At 38.9% G+C, this 18,032-nt stretch overlaps 1 protein-coding gene across 7 annotated transcripts in view; it reads left to right on the top strand.

The window, feature by feature from the left end:
• The window catches only part of SORCS1 (sortilin related VPS10 domain containing receptor 1), a 458,014-nt gene that overhangs the window by 222,525 nt on the left and 217,457 nt on the right, over nucleotides 1–18,032 (top strand). For all 7 annotated transcript variants that reach the window (XM_019725092.3, XM_019725090.3, XM_019725087.3 and 4 more), the window contains exon 3: nucleotides 17,829–17,928. In XM_019725092.3, the coding sequence (XP_019580651.3) occupies nucleotides 17,829–17,928 (100 nt within the window). The remainder of the gene's footprint in view (nucleotides 1–17,828; nucleotides 17,929–18,032) is intronic.

An 18,032-nucleotide genomic window follows, 5' to 3' on the forward strand; every position in this document is an offset into this window, starting at 1 on the left:
TTTAGTACAGAGCTCCAAATCCAGGCCTGGGTTACACCTCCAGACAATGTAATTTGTTGTTCATCATATTTGTATTAAAAGTCTTTAGGAAAGTTCGCTAACTGGAGAACCACAGCTCTTTTTTTCCCCCCCAGTCACCTCTCCCCCCCTTTAGATTGTGTGTGTGTGTGTGTGTGTGTGTGTGTGTGTGTGTGTGTGTGTATGTTTGATCTTGGGATAGAAAAAGGTAAGGGCTAGCAACTAGGAATACTGGTCTAGAATCTACAACATGGTTAACAAGCTATGGCTAAAATCTGCCTACCACCTGTTATAAATAAAGTTTTATTGGAACACAGCCACACCCATCTTTTTCTGTGTTGTCTATGATTGCTTTATTGCCACAATGGCAATGTTGAATAATTGCATGAGAGATGCTATGGTACCTGTTTAGTGTCTGACCACTTACAGAAAAGTTTGTCAAAGCCTAACCTAGATCATATTCCCAACAGTATGCCCCGAATCAGGTTGGTAAAACCAGGTGAATTGCAAGCCGTTCTGGAAATACCTTGTTGAAGATAAGAATGATACACAGACACCGCAAGAATAGCCACGGTAAAGCCAGAGGCAGAGAATTTAGGTATTTACTGCCGCCATGGAACATCTGAAAGAGATAGTAAGTTAGATTTCACTTTAGATGAACTTGCCCTCAGAGGTCCCAGAGGGAAATGGACAAATTCCTATTCATTTCTGTGTCTAAGGTATTTTACAGGGCCTGTGGCATGCAGTCATATATTAAATATGTGTTGGCTGAATGAATAGAGGCCTGTCAAAGGGCAATGGACACCACAAGTGTTACCAACCCACTGGGGATTAATAGGATACCATGTAAGACATCTATTCTAATGGTGAGTTAGTAGGATGGCAGCACATTTTCACTTTCTCATCTCTTGCTGTTAAGCCCATTGGTCTGTAACCACCTTAACTGTCTCATTTTAAACTGTTGTCTTCTCCATAAGTACATCTTGTGGATAGACAATAGGCTTGAGTTTGATTAGGAGGGTTTCAAAGAAGGCATTCCTGATATAAATGATGTTACTGGAATAAATGACTAAGAGATGTTAATGAATTTCCTTTTCTGGCCTTTAAAAAATAATGGGATGCAAGCTCTTCTCTCTGAAAAGGTTAAAGAGCAGGGATGGGATTAGTCAGTTTAGAATATATTTATCACCGTTGGAACTTTTGTTTCTAACAGGGAGCACAGGAAAGAATAGATATTTATTAAATAGCTACAGTGTGCCAAAATCGTAATAGGTTGGTGCAAAAGTAATTGCGGTTTAAAGGGTTAAAAATAATTGCAAAAACCGCAATTACTTTTGCACCAACCTAATAGTTATTTTAACCTTCACTACAGCTCTAAGGGTTAGGGACTGTTGATCTCATTTTGCAGAGAAACACACTAAAACTTAGAGAAGATGGAAATGTTATGTAGTCACCTTGTGAGTGAACCAGCCAGGACACAGTAAAGGTCTAGTTGGCTCCAAAGTCAAAGCCTTTTCCAATGGATCATTGTAGCCTTTCTGTTCAAAAGTAGTTGGTCCTCTTCATCCATTTTGAAGGCCGTTACTCTGCTTTTGAAAGTGGGGCTGCTGCTAGTTCTTAGGGTAGCACATGATTCTCCACATTCATATAGAGAGGAATTCTGATATTTTGTTCCATTTTCTTTCTTCTACTTACTTGGTTGTTTGTTAGGCTGCTCCTTGTTCATCCTATAGAGTTTCAAACACTCTAAACTTTCTCTCAAAATAGATTGTTCTAAATCTGGGAAGCTGATGAAGTTGTAGATTTCTGAGCACTTCTAGGACCTGTGCAATTAGAAGCTCTGGGGAAGAGACCCAGGAATCTGAACTTATAACTGTCTCCCTTCTTCCCCCGACCTCCCCTCATAAACATCAAGGAGACTGTCATTTAGAGAGTTGGCCCTTTCATGAGCTAAGATTCAGGAACTCCTCAATTTGAAAATGTTATCCTAATTGGGGTTTTAGATTATATTTCCCTTTTCTTGTTTTAACAGAAACAGATTATTTTGTAGTTCTTTTTTTCCAAGGCTAGTTTAGTTAATATTTTTAACTACAATATGGCTGAACTGTGAAACACTGGCAGTGTGACAAGGGATGTTTTTCAAATTGGAAATATTGGTTGGTTCTATCTGGATCTTTAAACAAAGCCCGTCTGTTCTTGGTCTGCTCGTAAAGGTTCAATAACTCCTCCAAAACAAATCTCCTAGGTTACATATGACCTGGCCATTTATACCATCGGAGCATACAGAGGTCAGGAATGAGGATCTGGGAGAATTGCGATATTCAGTTCATTCCTGGGAAGTACGTTGAGGAGATAATCTAAGGTCGAGGTTTCGGGTATGGACTTTGGGGTCAGACGGACTGACATGTGAAACCGAGTTCTGCCCTATCAGTTGTGAGCACGGACAAGTCTGTAAAATAGGGATGTCTGTCTATAAGAACACTTTGCCAGGTACTATAGAAGAATCCCCATGCTTTTGTCAAGCATGCCCTCTCTCCTTGCTTCTCTTCTTTGCATGCCAGCACCAGAACAGGGTTCTGCATCTATCTAGCAGTTGACTCATCTTTAGCGGGGAGGTGTTTGTTGTTTCATTCCCTGAATTTTAGGGGAGATTGGTTATTATTCATAATTTGCATAAAAACCCAGCTGTGGCAAAAAAAAAAAAAAAAAAGTTCTTCCTCAGGGTATTCGAAAATGTTTTAAGCAAGCAAGTGTTGAAATGCCTTGGGAGGTATGAAAATGGCAGGTGATTCTCATTAGCCTCATATCATCGGAAACATTTAGTAAACGCCTACTTCCTACAGCCTTATGGTAGGCACTGTGCAAAGGAAACTGTACAGGGCTGGTCTCTGTCTGTGGAAGACTCGCTCTGGGAAAATCACTCAACAATATGAAAACACCACACATTCAGGTATCAGGATGGAAAGCCTGATTAAGTTGGTGCTCATTTTGGTGGTATTTGCAAGAGACACAAGAAGATACATTGTGGTGTGGAAGGGAAATTTTGCTCAAAGCCAAGCACATGAAGGATGCCCGCTAAAGACCTGAAGACTGAGTGAGTTAATGAGTCCTGGAGACTTCTTTCCCAAGGCAATCTCTGAACAGGATTCTGGGATATTATACTTCATTTTGAGAGAATTAGGTCCCTATACCCCGATGTGGAAACGTTGGGGCATCCTGTCTGTCATTTTTCTGCCATCCCCTTGTGTCGCTTTGACACACAGTCCATATTACTGCCCATTTTTCTTCTGGGAAGCAGCCAGAGAGTTCATTGCCCTGAGCCCTCACTCTGGCATTAATCTCCAGCTATGTGCTTTCACATCACTTCCTGTAAAAATCCATCTGTAGATCCTGTGCCTGACCTAAGGTTAGATGTCAGGGGAACAAAATATTGATTCTCATTTTGAATCACAATCGTTGTTATAAATAGCAAACTTCATAACCTGGTAGATCTTTGGGATGCAGAATGATGGATGAGCTCCTGTTGATTAAAAAAAAAAAAAGTCCATAACTCTCAAACTATAGTTCAAGTTGAAGTAAACGATAATAATAAAGCACAACTACTACACTGCTGAATTATTCATGTTGATTATAAAAACCGCACTATCAATGTCAAAGAAGCCACACTCCTTACATTGTATTAGTAACCAGTGTCTCAGGAATGGCCCAGCCCTAAGTGAAAAGGAACGATCGGGCACTGAATCAAGAGTATGCTAAAGAAGAGCTTAAGTTGAAGAAATTGCTGTAAGTGATAACTAGAAATGTTATTAAAAATAGAAATTATTATGAATCATTAATAGAAATAATTCTAGATGACTGTGCTTTGCTGCAAATGATAACCCGATGACAGCCTCCAGGTATTCCTCGCCTACGTCCCTAGTCCAAGCTAACCTTAACACCTAACTGGGCCCCTGCTTTCTCCATTTCTGTCATTCTCTAGTTTATTCTCCTCTCCACAGCCAAAATGATCCTTTAAAAATGTTGTCAGTTTCTGACATGCCTTGATCAGATCTCTCCTATGCCTTCCCAGCTCACATACGAGGAAATCCAATCTCCTTACCTTATACTCCAAGGAAACCCTTACATGATCTGGCCCCTACCTGATTCTCTCTATTCATCAGCCTCTAGGCTATAAGCACAGGACTTTCTTGCGGTTCCTCAAACACACCTAAGGCTTTGCACTTGTACTTTCCTCTGCTCCCAGTATACATGCACCTCCCTCCTCAGCTTATTTCATCTGCTCAGAGACTCCTTCTAAGGCCATCCAATCACTCTTTTACAGCAGCACCCTGCTTTGTTTTCATTCTTATGTAGATAGGAAAATATCAAACAGTCTTATTGGTAGGATTGATTGTCTTTCTTGGTAACATACAGGCTCTGGTAGGTAACTAAAACTTCACTGATCTGATACATTTCCCTCTCTTAGGATAAAAATCTAAACCATCCCAAAATGGTGGTATCCTTAAATTTTAAGAGAAAAGAGCCATTTCAGACCTAATATTGACTGTTATGCTGGGGTCCAGAAAGGGTTTTCTGTGATTATGCAAATCTTTTGGCTCTCAGATGCAGTGAGCTCATTGTATATTAGTAAATATTTATAAAGCACTCTGTATTGACTAAATGTTTCATAATCAGATTGATTAGTGATTCCTCCTAGCAACCTTGTAAGGTCAATCAACATTATTAAAGAACACCTCAGAGAGGTTGGGCAACTTGCCCAAGGTCATTCAGCAGGTCACTGGCAAAGCCTGCATTGCCAACTTCATAGCCCATTACTGTGACAAGCCCTGGCGTTGAATCCTATTGGAAGGGTGACCCCAAATCGCTTTTCTTGTAAGCTAGGCATATAAACACTAAATGTTCTCAAGGGAGAGACGTGTATAGGCCTTCAATTGAAGGAGTTATTGGTGCAATTAGAAACTGGAGCCAGCTATTGAAAATTGAAAATGCTGCTTAATGGAGGAGAGGGCATGTCATTTTTGAGAGAATGAGAGAAATATAGTTTAAAAAATAGGAATTAAAAAAGTAGGGAAGTGTGTAGAAAATGAATTTGGGTGTTGTTGTTTTTTTTTGTTTTGTTTTTTTTTGTTTGTTTTTTGCGGGGGAGGCAATAAATAATAAGTTATAGGGCAAACATATTTTAGAACGAATCTGGACCATGGTTTCAGAAATAAGTTCTGTTCAGAAATAAGTTGAGTTCTCCAAAACAATATGCCAGCGAGTCACCTCTGTAAAGCAGTGTTTTCCGATGTTTGGGGAGAATGAAATCTGGTTTTCAAATATGTTTTATTACGATTCTTGAAGCCCAATGTGTATACAAGTTCTGACAGTTCCGTTCGTGAACTTGTTGCAACGCTATTGCTAACCTTTCTTAATTTTTTTAATTTTTTTCCTTTTAATTTTTTTCTTTTCTCTGTTTTATTACCAGTACCCAGAATAAGGCCTAGAATATAGGAGACACAACATAATCAATCACTGAATGAATGAGTGAATGGACTATCATACTATGTTGCTATACTACATTTCTAATAATTAGATGAGCTTCACAGAGGCCACACATTATGCCCGGTTTTGAGAGTCAGGCTTGGACCTTTGGTGAACATTTTGTAGCACCAAATATTTAGGTGCCACCCACCAGGGCCATGGAAAGAGGCAAGCCAAAAAGGTTCTGAGTGTTTTAGTTAATACCAGGTTCATCTTGAAGCCTTTAAGAATTCAGAGATGGGACTATAGTGAGATATGGATCGGACTGCCAGTTTTTCCTGGATTTCTTTGCTTTTTAAATAAAATTGGAAAAGCTAAGGGCACTGGGACCTGGCAATTCTCCTGGTACTTGCAGACAAATGTCATGTGGTCCGGAGTGATGGTGTAGGTTAGAACTTTATCCCCAGTCAGCTGTACCATCCAGATTTTGTGAAACAGTATTATATGTGGATATCACTGCATGCAGACTGGAGGGGATAAAGATTAATGACTGAAGTGTTCATGGGCTTTTCTTTTAAATCTCTCTTCCATGAAGGATTCTAGGATACATTCTCTGTAAGCATTATATGTACTTTTTTATTGTTAACATCCTTTTTGACTGACTACGATCCCCAATCCTGGTCCCATTCTCAAATGTAACCATAACTTTCAGTTTTGTGTGATCCTAAAGTGTAGTTGTGTGCAGTTTCTTATGCAGCTAACCCTCTAGTTTTCGTTTTTGTTTTAGAGGAGAATCAACTTTTTCACATACTGTATTGCATTCTGTTCTTGCAATATTGATTATCAGATGGCTAGGTTCTATTAATTCTTTTCTCTGATAAGATGAAAGTCCTTTTCATATTTGATAAACTAGAATAGCGAGAAATGTCAGAGCACAAGAATAAGAAAACTTGATTGTCTTTTCATTGGATGTCATCTGAATGTTTGACTTACTTTATTCTGCATTCCAGCCTCTTCATCTGCAGAATTGGACTTATTGTATTCTGTGGAAACTATACTTTATTGATCCCAAGAGGTTGTGTCAAAGTGTTAAAGAGTTACTAAAATGGGGAAACTAGGGTGCATATAGGGGTAGATTGGGGTGGAAAACAGGTGTTTCAATGAGGATAAATCCATATCTGCTTATTATATAATTAGACTAGGGCTTAAATTCTCCCACTTTTTTTTTTTTTTTTTTTTTTACCTTGAATAGCAATGGAATCATCTAAGACCTTCCTGAAGCTCTAACATTCTAGAATTTTTAGCTTTCCTCAAAGTAATAGATAGGGACCAAAAAATTTTAAAAGGCGATATTATCAGACATTGCAATGATATGCAATAATGAACACACCATGTTTTCTGACCAGGCTTAATCGTTTTACCCTGAAAGGAGCTAAATAGAAAACAGACAGGATGTAACAGACCGAGAGGATATACATACTCCAGTGCCTGGTTGTCTCCTACAATTTTAGGATGACATTTATCACTAAGCCTAACTTCTCAGAAATGTCTCATAGCTCTCATTACCAATGTAGTATTCCCCAACACTCCTCGTGCTACAGGAAAGCTTGACTGTTACAATCGAGGCTAGAGATCCGCTGGTTCAGTCCTCTCCAATTACCTATGAGGAAGTAATTCACTCATTTATTTTTACTTCACTTCAATTTTAGAAAACTAAAGGCAGCAAAGGCTCATTTATGTATCATCATGTGAGGCCGAGGCTCCCATCATCACTTAACAACATGACATGACACCCAGAAAGCAACTTCTACAACTTAGATAATTGGATCCATTTAATATATCCTATTGCTACTACTAAATATTTAGTTGCTTGTGCTTCCAGAATTCATTTTTCGTAATTTTCACTTGTGTGTTCTGGTTGAAGGGCTAGGAAGACCAAGTCACACTGGCTTTATTTGATCTATGTTTTCCTTAATTTTGCATATTTCCAGGCAAGCCATCCACGGTGCTCCTTTAGCGAACCAGCGTGCCATGTGAGAGGAGAGTGCAGCATGCAGGCAGACCTAGCACATGACAATGAGCAGTTGCAGCTTAAATTCATTCTGTAATAAGGATTCTAAAACAGAGAGATGTATATATGAGGTCTGACAACTCAGTTTGTGAACTTGTCTCAATGATGTTGCTCACCTTTTTTGATATCAGAGAGATTATTCATTATGAATTTGTACCAACTGGACACAGTTAACCAAGTTTACTATTTGGAAGTGCTGAAAAGGCTGTGTGAAAAAGTTAGACGACCTGAACTTTTTGCCAACAATTCATGGCTCTTGCATCACGACAATGCACCAGCTCACATGGCACTGTCTGTGAGGGAGTTTTTAGCCAGTAAAGAAATAACTGTATTGGAACACCCTCCCTACTCACCTGATCTGGCCCCCAATGACTTCTTCCTTTACCTAAATGTAAAGGAAATATTGAGAGGAAGACATTTTGATGACATTCAGGACATCAAGGGTAATATGATGACAGCTCTGATGGCCATTTCAGAAAAAGAGTTCCAAAATTGCTTTGAAGGGTGGACTAGGTGCTGGTGTCAGTGCACATAGCTTCCCAAGGGGGGTACTTTGAAGGTGACCGTAGTGATATTCAGCAATGAGGTATGCAGTACTTTATCTAAAATGAGTTTGCGAACTTAATTGTTCGACCTTGTATATATGCCATTTTCATGTCTGGTACAGTGCATTCTTCACAAGTAGGGGGAAAGTCTGTACTGGTCCCTAGTACCATCAGCACCTTTGGAATCTTGCTTTATTAAATGCTTGGACTAGGATCTTCATTCAAATGGAAACTTGGCTAGAGGAGGCTAGTCGGCAGATGTTATAAACAGCGGTGGTTCATTGTTTGGGAGGCATGTGATCTAATTTCTGGGACCTCCACTGGAAGATTCCATTTCTTTCCAGACAAATTATTCTATCTTTCTGTAGCAAGTACAGTACTTAAATGGATGAGCCATCTTATCTCTGTATTAAGTAGGCTGGCTTTGGAAACCACCTGTCAGCGTTTGAATGCAGGCCCTACTATACTGTTACCGCTGTGTGGCCATGGATGGGTTGGTCATCCTCTTTAAGTCTCAGTCTCTACATCTATAAAATGTGGGTCATACCAGTACTTAACCCATAGGGTGTTATGATAATTAAATGAGGTAATTCTTGTGAAGTTCTTGTTAGCCCAGAGTTGGGTATGCTTTAAGCATTCAATAAATGCTCACTATTATTATTCATAAACTGTTTGGCACAGTCAGTTCTGAGTGTAGGGTAATGCAGCCTATTAAGATGTGACTTTAGCAATGATGATGGAAGTTCTTTGTGTTGGATTAGAAATATCTGGGGATTAGGGTTATAACAAAAGAGAAAACCCTTTATAAAGCTGAACAGACATACCCATCTCCTTCTAAATATATCTTCACCTGTATAACTGATCAATGCATATTATGTTTTTCTTTGCTATATTTACATACAATATTTTAATAAATTAATACACAATACATTTTACATATACATTTGTATGAGTTCTGCCTAAGTAAGTCCCAAATTTATCTTATATTTATGTTTCATAATTACTTCTGCCTAACAAACTCAGCAGGGAGCCCTGGAGTTTTCTTGCCTCGTCACCCTCCAAAAATGCAAAAAACAAATGTGCAGTGTCTCAGATTCTATCCTCTCATAATAGAGGAGACTATTTCAGAGTAGTGTGTTCAGTCAGTAACATTGCCTGAGCTCCTCTGGATGGTTAGAAGAAGCTACAACAGTGGAGAAAGGGAGAGAAGAGCAAGCGGAAATGCATCTTGTTCTCTCTGTAGTAGATGGCTGTCAGGTGGGGGACATCAGATGCATAAATGGTAATTTGTGGCACAGTATAAAAAAATATGCGGAAGAGGTTCAAATGCATTACATGGGTTATAAAGAAGAGGGTCATTCCATGTAGCAGAGTGATGTGAGAAAGCGCCATGAAGGAAGGAAGAGTTAAGTGCAGCCTTTGGGTATACAAATTAATTTTGATGGGTAGAAAAAAGAGTGAAAGTATAAATGTGAACTAGTCCTGTCTTCAGAGAACATAGTCTATTAGCACAGAAAACTGTGAACATTGACAATTTCCATGTAGAGGGGTCTGAGATGTTGTAGAAGAAGAATCAAGACCAGTAGTCAACTGGCATCAGCACGCATCTCCGGGAAGGTGACTGTCGAGTGGGATCTTGAAAGATGGAAAGGATTCTGTGCCCTCGCCACCACTATCAGTTTGTCTGTTAGCAGGGGTATTGGATTTGCAAAGACACGGAGGCATGAGAGACGTTGCATCTGTAAGAAAGAACAAACAAGTGCTACTGTAACAAGTTCTAGCCATGGCAGCGATGGTAGTGGCCTGCCCAGGGAAGGAAGTAGAACTGAAGAGGAGGGTACAAATAAGAGCGAATGGGGACAGACAGTCGTGTGTGTGTGTGTGTGTGTGTGTGTGTGTGTGTGTGTGTGTGTGTGTCAGAAGGAACTCATGAATATCACACAGTTGAAGAGCATACTCTTCCTTGTACCTGTTTCTGAAAAAGCTGAACAGGAGACCTCTGCTTAAATTAATTTGCCCTCCCTCCCTCCCTCCAGCAAAGTAGTCAGAGATCCAAGTATCACTGCCAATTTTGGCTATTTTTATACTAGAAAACAAACTGGAAGATATTTCCGAGGTGAAGGTAATCCTTATCTTTAATATTATCTGTAGTATAGATCCACAATTTTACCTACAGCAGGAATACATGGCGCGTGCGTACCAATGGGCTGTATGCTGTAGCGCCTCCTTTTCCATGGAGCAAGATGCATATGGTCACAGTCAAGTACGTTCAAGTTTCTGATCTCAACCCCTTATATGATGGAACCATCAATGACACACCCTAATGTGCCGCAAGGAAAAGGACAATGGCACAGAAAGACCAGAAAGATGAGAGAGAACATTACAGCTTGTCAACACATAGGTACCCATCCTTTATACTAAAAAAAAAGAAAAGAAAAAAGAAGAATTCCAAATTCCAAATTCTGTGACGTATGGTGGAGTGAAAATGTCTTTATAGCTCATTGACATGCTTCCCCCTAATCCCACTGTTTAAAACCCCCTCTCCCTCTAATTCTGCAAGTTAATCTGGGAAGCTCAGGGAATCCACGGAATAGAGGGAAGCTTGTTCAATTCAGGATGCACCGTTAACATCTCAGCAGCACATTTAAATTATATGTTCAGGCTGACAGGCGAACGTATTTCAGAAGAGCAGAATCCTTAGAAAGCCGGAGACAGTTTCCTTCAGCCCCACGTCATCGTTTGATGTAGATCGCCTGTTATATTCTCGAGGTATTATGAAAATGGATTTGGAGATATTTTCTTGACAGTGGGTAGACTAATGGAATCTGGTAATGTATTTAAAATGTGCAGGGGTTTGTTATAAAATGGTAACAGAAATATCAATGGCACTGACAGGATAAAAAAATGTATCTGTCAATGAATGATAATGAAGTTATTTAAATGTCAACTCACTCACAAACATTTTCCAAACCCTAGATGATTCTCATTGCTTTAACCTCATGCATCCTATGTTATGAAGGAGCAGTCTGCGATGTCGCTCCTGTGCCTTTGGCTTTAGAAGCTATTTTTATGCCACCAAATGCACTAGGAATAATGAAAGTGGCAGCTCTTAATGATTTTAAGAAAGAAGCAAAACACAGAAGCTGCAGCTGCCTGATTTAGAGGTGAACTCTGTTCCGCTTTCAGGATGTCTTCTTGATGCTGACTTGAGTAATGTTGCGGTGCTTCCTTTCCCCAAGCTCCCCTCCTTGAGTCTTTATGACCTTGGCAGTGTGACTTGCTGTGTCTGGGTTAGGGTACCTTTCCTCTCTGGGACCTGGAGGTGCAGAAGTAGGAGCTCGGGTGATTTGGATCCTTTCTAAATTCTTTTGAAGAAGTAGCCTGACTCATCTCTGGTTCAAAGAGTGTGCCCGTAAGCATCAGGCATCCGTTCACCTTCTTTGTGCAGAAGGCACTTGCTATGTGCCAGCCCTGTCCTGGGGACTGGGAACAAAGATGTATTCACTCACTGCCCTTATGGTACTTGGAGTCGTCAGGAAATCGATGTCAGGCAGAGGTTTCTTGATTAAAAAGTAGAAAAGCTTGGAACGTGCCCACCAGCCTCATCCCACATCATCCCACACAGCTGATAGCGGAGACTGCAGTAGTTCGTGCCAGACAGTGTGAGCTTCTTAAATTGACTTATTAGAAATCCAGTGGGCCACACAAGAAGAACAGGCATCCATTAAGCCAGCCAGTTGGTCAAAATCAAATTGTGAGCACCTGCCGTGTCCGGGCTGCTCTTCTGAGAGCTAGGAAACCAGCAGTGAACAAAATAGACATCTTTTCCTGCTCCCGTGGAGCTTACGTTCTGGTGGGGGAAGATAGATAACAAAAAACAAGGAGATGTATCAGATGGTGGTAAATATACCCTAAAGAGATCCAAAAAATAGGCTAAGGAGAGTCGAGTGTGCTGGGGGAGTGGGAGGTGTTGCTATTGCATACAGCCTGACCATTGTCCAGAAAGAATTGAGGAGCCCTCTGTCCAGGTATCTGGGGAAAGAGCTTTCCAAGTACAGGGAGTAACAAGGCTAGAGTGGGCAGGGGTGGGGGCAGGCAGAAAAAAAGAGAGGGATTAAGGGTTGCACATCTCACAATTATATTGTAAATCTGATAGAGAAACATGTAAATGCAACTTGGACATAGCAAGTTTGGAGTTGATTTGTTGAGGAAACCAGGGCACTGACTCGTTACTCAGTTAGCCAGCAAGTGCCTGAGACCAGTTCAGTTTGATTTCAAGTTCTGTTCGGCCGTGGCACCTTGGTAACCTTCATGAAACATCATCGAATCATTCACTTTGTCCGTATTTCTAGGCTTCCCAGGAGCCAGGGTAGACCAGATCAATGACAAACGTTCTTCTTAGATTGTTCTGAGAGTTTGTGCTTGTACTTTTCTTAAAAGTGATTCTCCCTGGCAGGCCCTCTGTCCTTTTACCTGATATGAAGAGCCAGCTTTTGGTCTACGCCATGTAGAGAACTTTGAACAATTTCAGTTCATGTTTCTTTTACTGAGAAATGCAAAACTAGGTTTTGTAAATATATTCTCTTTCCCTCTTGTAATTTCGGAGCGCGTATGTGCAGCATGGGGTTAAAGATGCCTGCTCTGAAGTGGCAGCCTCAGTGAGGGCTGCATCTTGCAAGTTCTGTGGCCTTGGATAGGCTGGTGATATGTCTGGGTCCTCCTTATCTGTAACACCTGGTTAGTATCAGTGCCCATCTCCTGGGATTCTGCATGGAAAGAGCTTAGATCATGTGTGTACCCAGAAAACATTCATTTGTAGTTTCTGTTAAGTTTCTTAAGCATAGTAGTCTATTCAGCAATGGAATCCTGGCTCATGTTATAGAAGCAGAGTGCAGAATCTTTAACTCTCAAATTTCAGTTTTTACCCTTACCTCTCTGATCCAAGTCCCACACAAAACTAGCACATAGCCTTTAAAATATGATAGTCTAAATTTGCTTACATCTAAAGGAAGTAATAGCTTCATGAATATCTTCTCAGCAAACTAAATCTCGGTCATTTTCAGTGGTGGAGATTTTTCCTTGAGGGTTCATGTTACAGATTTTCTTAAGTGTTGTGCAAAGAATACAAAAAACAAAGCAAAACAACAACAACAACAAAACACCACGAAAAACTGAATAACAGCTATCATTTATAGATTGTTTATTATATGCCAACCATTGTGCTCAGCACTTTTTATGGTCTAATTTAGTTTACAAATGATTCTGTGCTTATTTATTATTTCATTTGATGGCATATGATTATAAAAGAGGAAATCCGGTCACACATTTTATTTCTGCCACTCTTTGTAGAAACTAGTCATGGCCTGTATTGAGTTTTTCTTCGAATATAATGGGAGATTGCCATCTCAAAGAGATCCTAACTTCTTGAAAGGCAGTTGCCATGTCTTTGACGTGGTTCCTCTACCCCTCACAGCAACTCATTTTAGCTCTGTGCATATGGTAAATAAATAAAGACACACTTTCAAATATTCTAAAAGTCACTATTTAAGATATGTTTGTAAAAGGGTAAAGTAAGGATTAAGGATCGGAAGATAAAACAGGCAAGCCTTGATTTAATCACTTTCATATTTATTTTCCTAGAATACTTATGTTTTAATGTTTTAGCTTTTTCTCGTACAGCATAGGTGTTGACAGAAGTTCTGTTTGTCATCTGTAGATAAGTTAACGTGTGGGGGGGAGAAATTGAAAAAAAATGCGTGTGTTAGATTGTTCTGAAAAAATCATACAGGTTGAGAATTCAAGGATGCTTATGTTATATCTTAAGTATGTCTATGATTTTGTGTGACACATAATTTTTAAAGATTGTTTCAGGTTTTTTGTTTTGATTTTTGTCTTTACAGGAATAGTCACTGTGTGGTTAGTGTAGGCTGGCATTTCCATTTGCAAATTTGATTTGTTTTAAACAGTTTTTTTGTTCCCCTTTTCTTATGAAGCCAAGATCCATCATCTTTCTTTTCTTTTTTAAATCTTTGATATTGTGTTCCTCAAGGTATGTTGTTGAGAACACTAATTTCATTATGTACCCCTCAAGAATGAATCCTATAACCAAATATATTTGGAAAATACTATACGGCATAGGCATTTAAGAGGTTTACAGTATAAATTATATATATATATATATATATATATATATATATATATATATATATATATATATATAATGAAATTGGTAAGTTCAGAAATAAAAGAACATCAAATGTTGTTTAATCAAGCATTCTCTACCATCGTTTTGGTCTTGGATAGCATCACTCTACCCCATACCTAGGGATGATACTGAAAATATTTTAACAGCCAGTACTTTGGCTCAGCAGCCAGCCTGCTGCTCAACTGTCTGTCTCTGCTCTGCTCTTTCAGAGCCCACATCCCTAGGACACTGCAGTTCCCATAGTTGACCATGCGAAGATAACTGGAAGCATCTGTTAGCTGTGAAGAAGGTTTGCAGATGGGCACTAAGAATTACCTTCCAGGGTGCAGTGCCTCCTCCAAGGTCATTGTCTCCTTCACTGGGATTGGCTTAGACACTGACCAGTCAGAACAGGTGTTTCCCTTAGGGTTGGACCAAGTTCCTTGAGGACCTCTGTTGTGCCAGCCCACAATCTTTTGGTTGTTGGACTGTTAAAGAGGATCTAGGGAGTCTCCAGGGGAGAGGCCCTGTGGTCAGGCTGGCACAAGTGCTACTCAGAGAACTTTAGTGCAATAAATATTTACCAACTGGCTTGCAAGTGGTGGATTTTTTTCATGCCTATACTGTTGTATCAATGTATCCCAGCTTAATGTTAGTATTACCCATGATACATGTCAACACTCTAGCTAATTCTAATTCTGTGGGACAACCTTGGGTAACTGCTAGTCTGTGCTGTTTTGGGTTTGTGGAAATGCAGCATTTTTCTCTTACTGTCTTGATTATTAGAGTGCCATAATGTTGAAACATGTAACTTTGCTGGAATTGATAATTAACGCATTTTGATTTAGTTTTTGAGCTTTGGAAAACCAAGGGGCAAGAGATAGTGCAAAAAGTTGTGGCAGAGGAGATAGTGCAAAAAGTTGTGGCAGATACCTTGAAGGATCTAGATTGGTGATGTTATAATAAGACAAAAGTGTCCAATAACATGCTGTAAGCTCTCTGGGGAAAAAAAAGGTGCTAACGTAAATCTGAGCTACTCCATTCTCAATCATCTTATATTGGGATTTTAGTTAAATAGACACACACACACACACACTTACACAAATGGGGATGATTTCATGTAGAATCCTTATAATTCTTATTTCCCTTTGTAGAATGTGTTTATTGAATGTAGAAATATTCATTGAGTAGGTCAGGGATCAAATTAATAGCAATTGTTTTAAAAAAATGAATCATCACCTTTTTATAGACTTCTCTAGCTTCCTTTCCTATTGCTTCACTAGGAAAAGTGAGCCATTTGCTTATCTCCAACATAGTCTTACTGATTTCCACCTATCACTAGACAAAAAATATTAGGGGAGCAGTGTTTGCACATTTTATCCTCCTCCCATCGACCCCTCTCCCCCAGTAAATTTTTGCAACTACCAGTATTTGTTTGTTCCTGAACTTGGAAGTATTGTTCAGAATAATGAACACAAAAAGGTATTCAATAAAGGGAGCTAGAGAAAGGCTAGTGAAATTTTGGAGACAAACAGGTCCTAGTAAGAAGAGAAACTTCTTACGTACCCTTCTTACTTCTTACTTAACTCCAGTAAGGCCAGGATAACAACGGGGGAAAAAATGCCAAACACCGAGATTGGACTGAGTAAGGAAATAAGTCTCAGATATTTCTTAGAGAGTAGGAGGAAATTTCACATTGGCATGAGTTTGGGGAGAAAAATATGGATATGGAAGGAGGATTTAAAGAAATGTGTTATGGTCCATAGATAAGGCCTCCTTTGAAAAAATTTTGGAATGCTCTTCAAGTGTTCTTGGATAGCAAGCCAATGTTTCTTTGACTGGGATAGAGCACATAATTCTATTGAAGAAAGCTGGTTGTATGTTTGCATTACACATGGTACCTTCTAGTTTATGACTTCTTACCACCTCCCTTTTCTAAAGTCCTATCCATTTTCCATTTTAAAGGCCCATAGTTCTTCCCAAAAGCTCTGCATAACAGCCCAATATTCAGTGATTTGAAGTGTCATCTAAAATCTGTAAAGTATTGAATATTTATAATATATACAGATATGTAGATATATTACACATTATATAACAGTATATAATTGTGATAATACAATGTTATCTATACTATTTACATATGTATGCATGTGTGTGTGTATATATAAACTTTAGAGGGAAAATGCCCTGGATCCCCAGCTAGAATAAATTCTTAATTATGTAATTCCAGAATCACATTACACAGCTTTCTTGCTCTGATGCCTGGTCCAGAATAGATTCTTAACGCATGGTGATGAGATTGTTAACACGAGCTTCTTCTATTTAGTCTTTCTAGCCTATAGGAATTTGTAACTTTTATCAATATCAGAAATGAATTTTTGTGTCTTTCTAATTGAACTTAGAATACTTTATTTTCTAAACCTTATTAATTTGTATCTATATCGTTGCATTTAAATGTATTATAACTTTACATATCTGCCTCTCAAGTAAATCTGTTGGATTCTGGAGAATAGGGGCGATGTGTTGTATCTGAGTACTGAGCACAGGGCTTTGTGCATTTTAGGAGCTCTACAAAGATGAAAGAATGAATGAATTTCATTGGGAATCTCCTATATATAAAAAGAAGGCTGAGAGGAATTTTTATATCTGTTCTTTAAATTGAAAAAAAGAAAAAGCTGTGGTATCATATAAGTAACACATGACTTAGGGCCAGAATACCTGATTCTAGCTGGCCACTTATCAGTGGTTTCCTTTGAATAGGTCACTTCTTTCAACTACTATCTTCAAATACAGGTATTATTCTCTACTGAACATGGTTGTAATGATGATCTAATAAGATTACAATTCTAAAATATATAATAGACTTTCATAGATAAGGTGATTAAGGCCTATTTATTCAGTTTGAATTAATAAGTTATTGAGCAATGGCTAGATAAAGATGAGAGACTATCCAAAAAGACAGGATCTGTGTCAAAAACTAATGTCCCCCCAACGCCAGGTTGCTTACCCCTGGAAAAGGCCATTGAGTAGGACTGTGAAATTTCACATATTATTAAGACATTTTCTTAATCTTAAATAATAGGAAAAGACTGCATGACCTTTGAAGAGACTGACCCACCATATATTCTATGACTCATGAAAGGAAAAACAATTTGTAGATAAATCAGGAGAACCTGCTTTTCCACTGTGCCAAGTTAAAGCAAAAGTTTGGAAATGTCAAATCTAAGTAAAAACTCTTTATTTCTTGGTCAACTCAAGGGACACCGTCATCTCTTAATCTTTTAAAATTAACCACATCCTTTATGCAGTGTGCATACGTTAAGGAGCAGTAGAGAGATGGAGTTTTAATTTTTACCAATTTAATTTAAATGCAAATGTTACCCACTCACATGATGCTGCTGTGTACATAATTAAGCATCATTATAGACTACATGAATCATTTAGAAACCTCCTGAGAGCCATTCTATTATGTAAAACATGCATTATACTGACAAGCAGCCAAATGACGTATACTTCTGTCCTCATTAATGCTCCTTTTGAATTACAGGTCAACCGATTATGGGACAACCTATGAGAAGCTAAATGATAAAGTTGGGTTGAAAACAATTTTAAGCTATCTCTACGTGTGTCCTACCAACAAGCGTAAGGTAAGAAATGTATATTCAGCATGCTACTTATTCATGACGTGACTTCTGTCTTGGTTGGCTAACCTCTCTAGCCACCTAGAAATCCATTACAGTTAAGCTTTAAG

Source organism: Rhinolophus sinicus, chromosome 15 (genome assembly GCF_057876585.1).
Source record: "Rhinolophus sinicus isolate RSI-liver-muscle chromosome 15, RSI-T2T, whole genome shotgun sequence".
Taxonomy (NCBI): domain Eukaryota; kingdom Metazoa; phylum Chordata; class Mammalia; order Chiroptera; family Rhinolophidae; genus Rhinolophus; species Rhinolophus sinicus.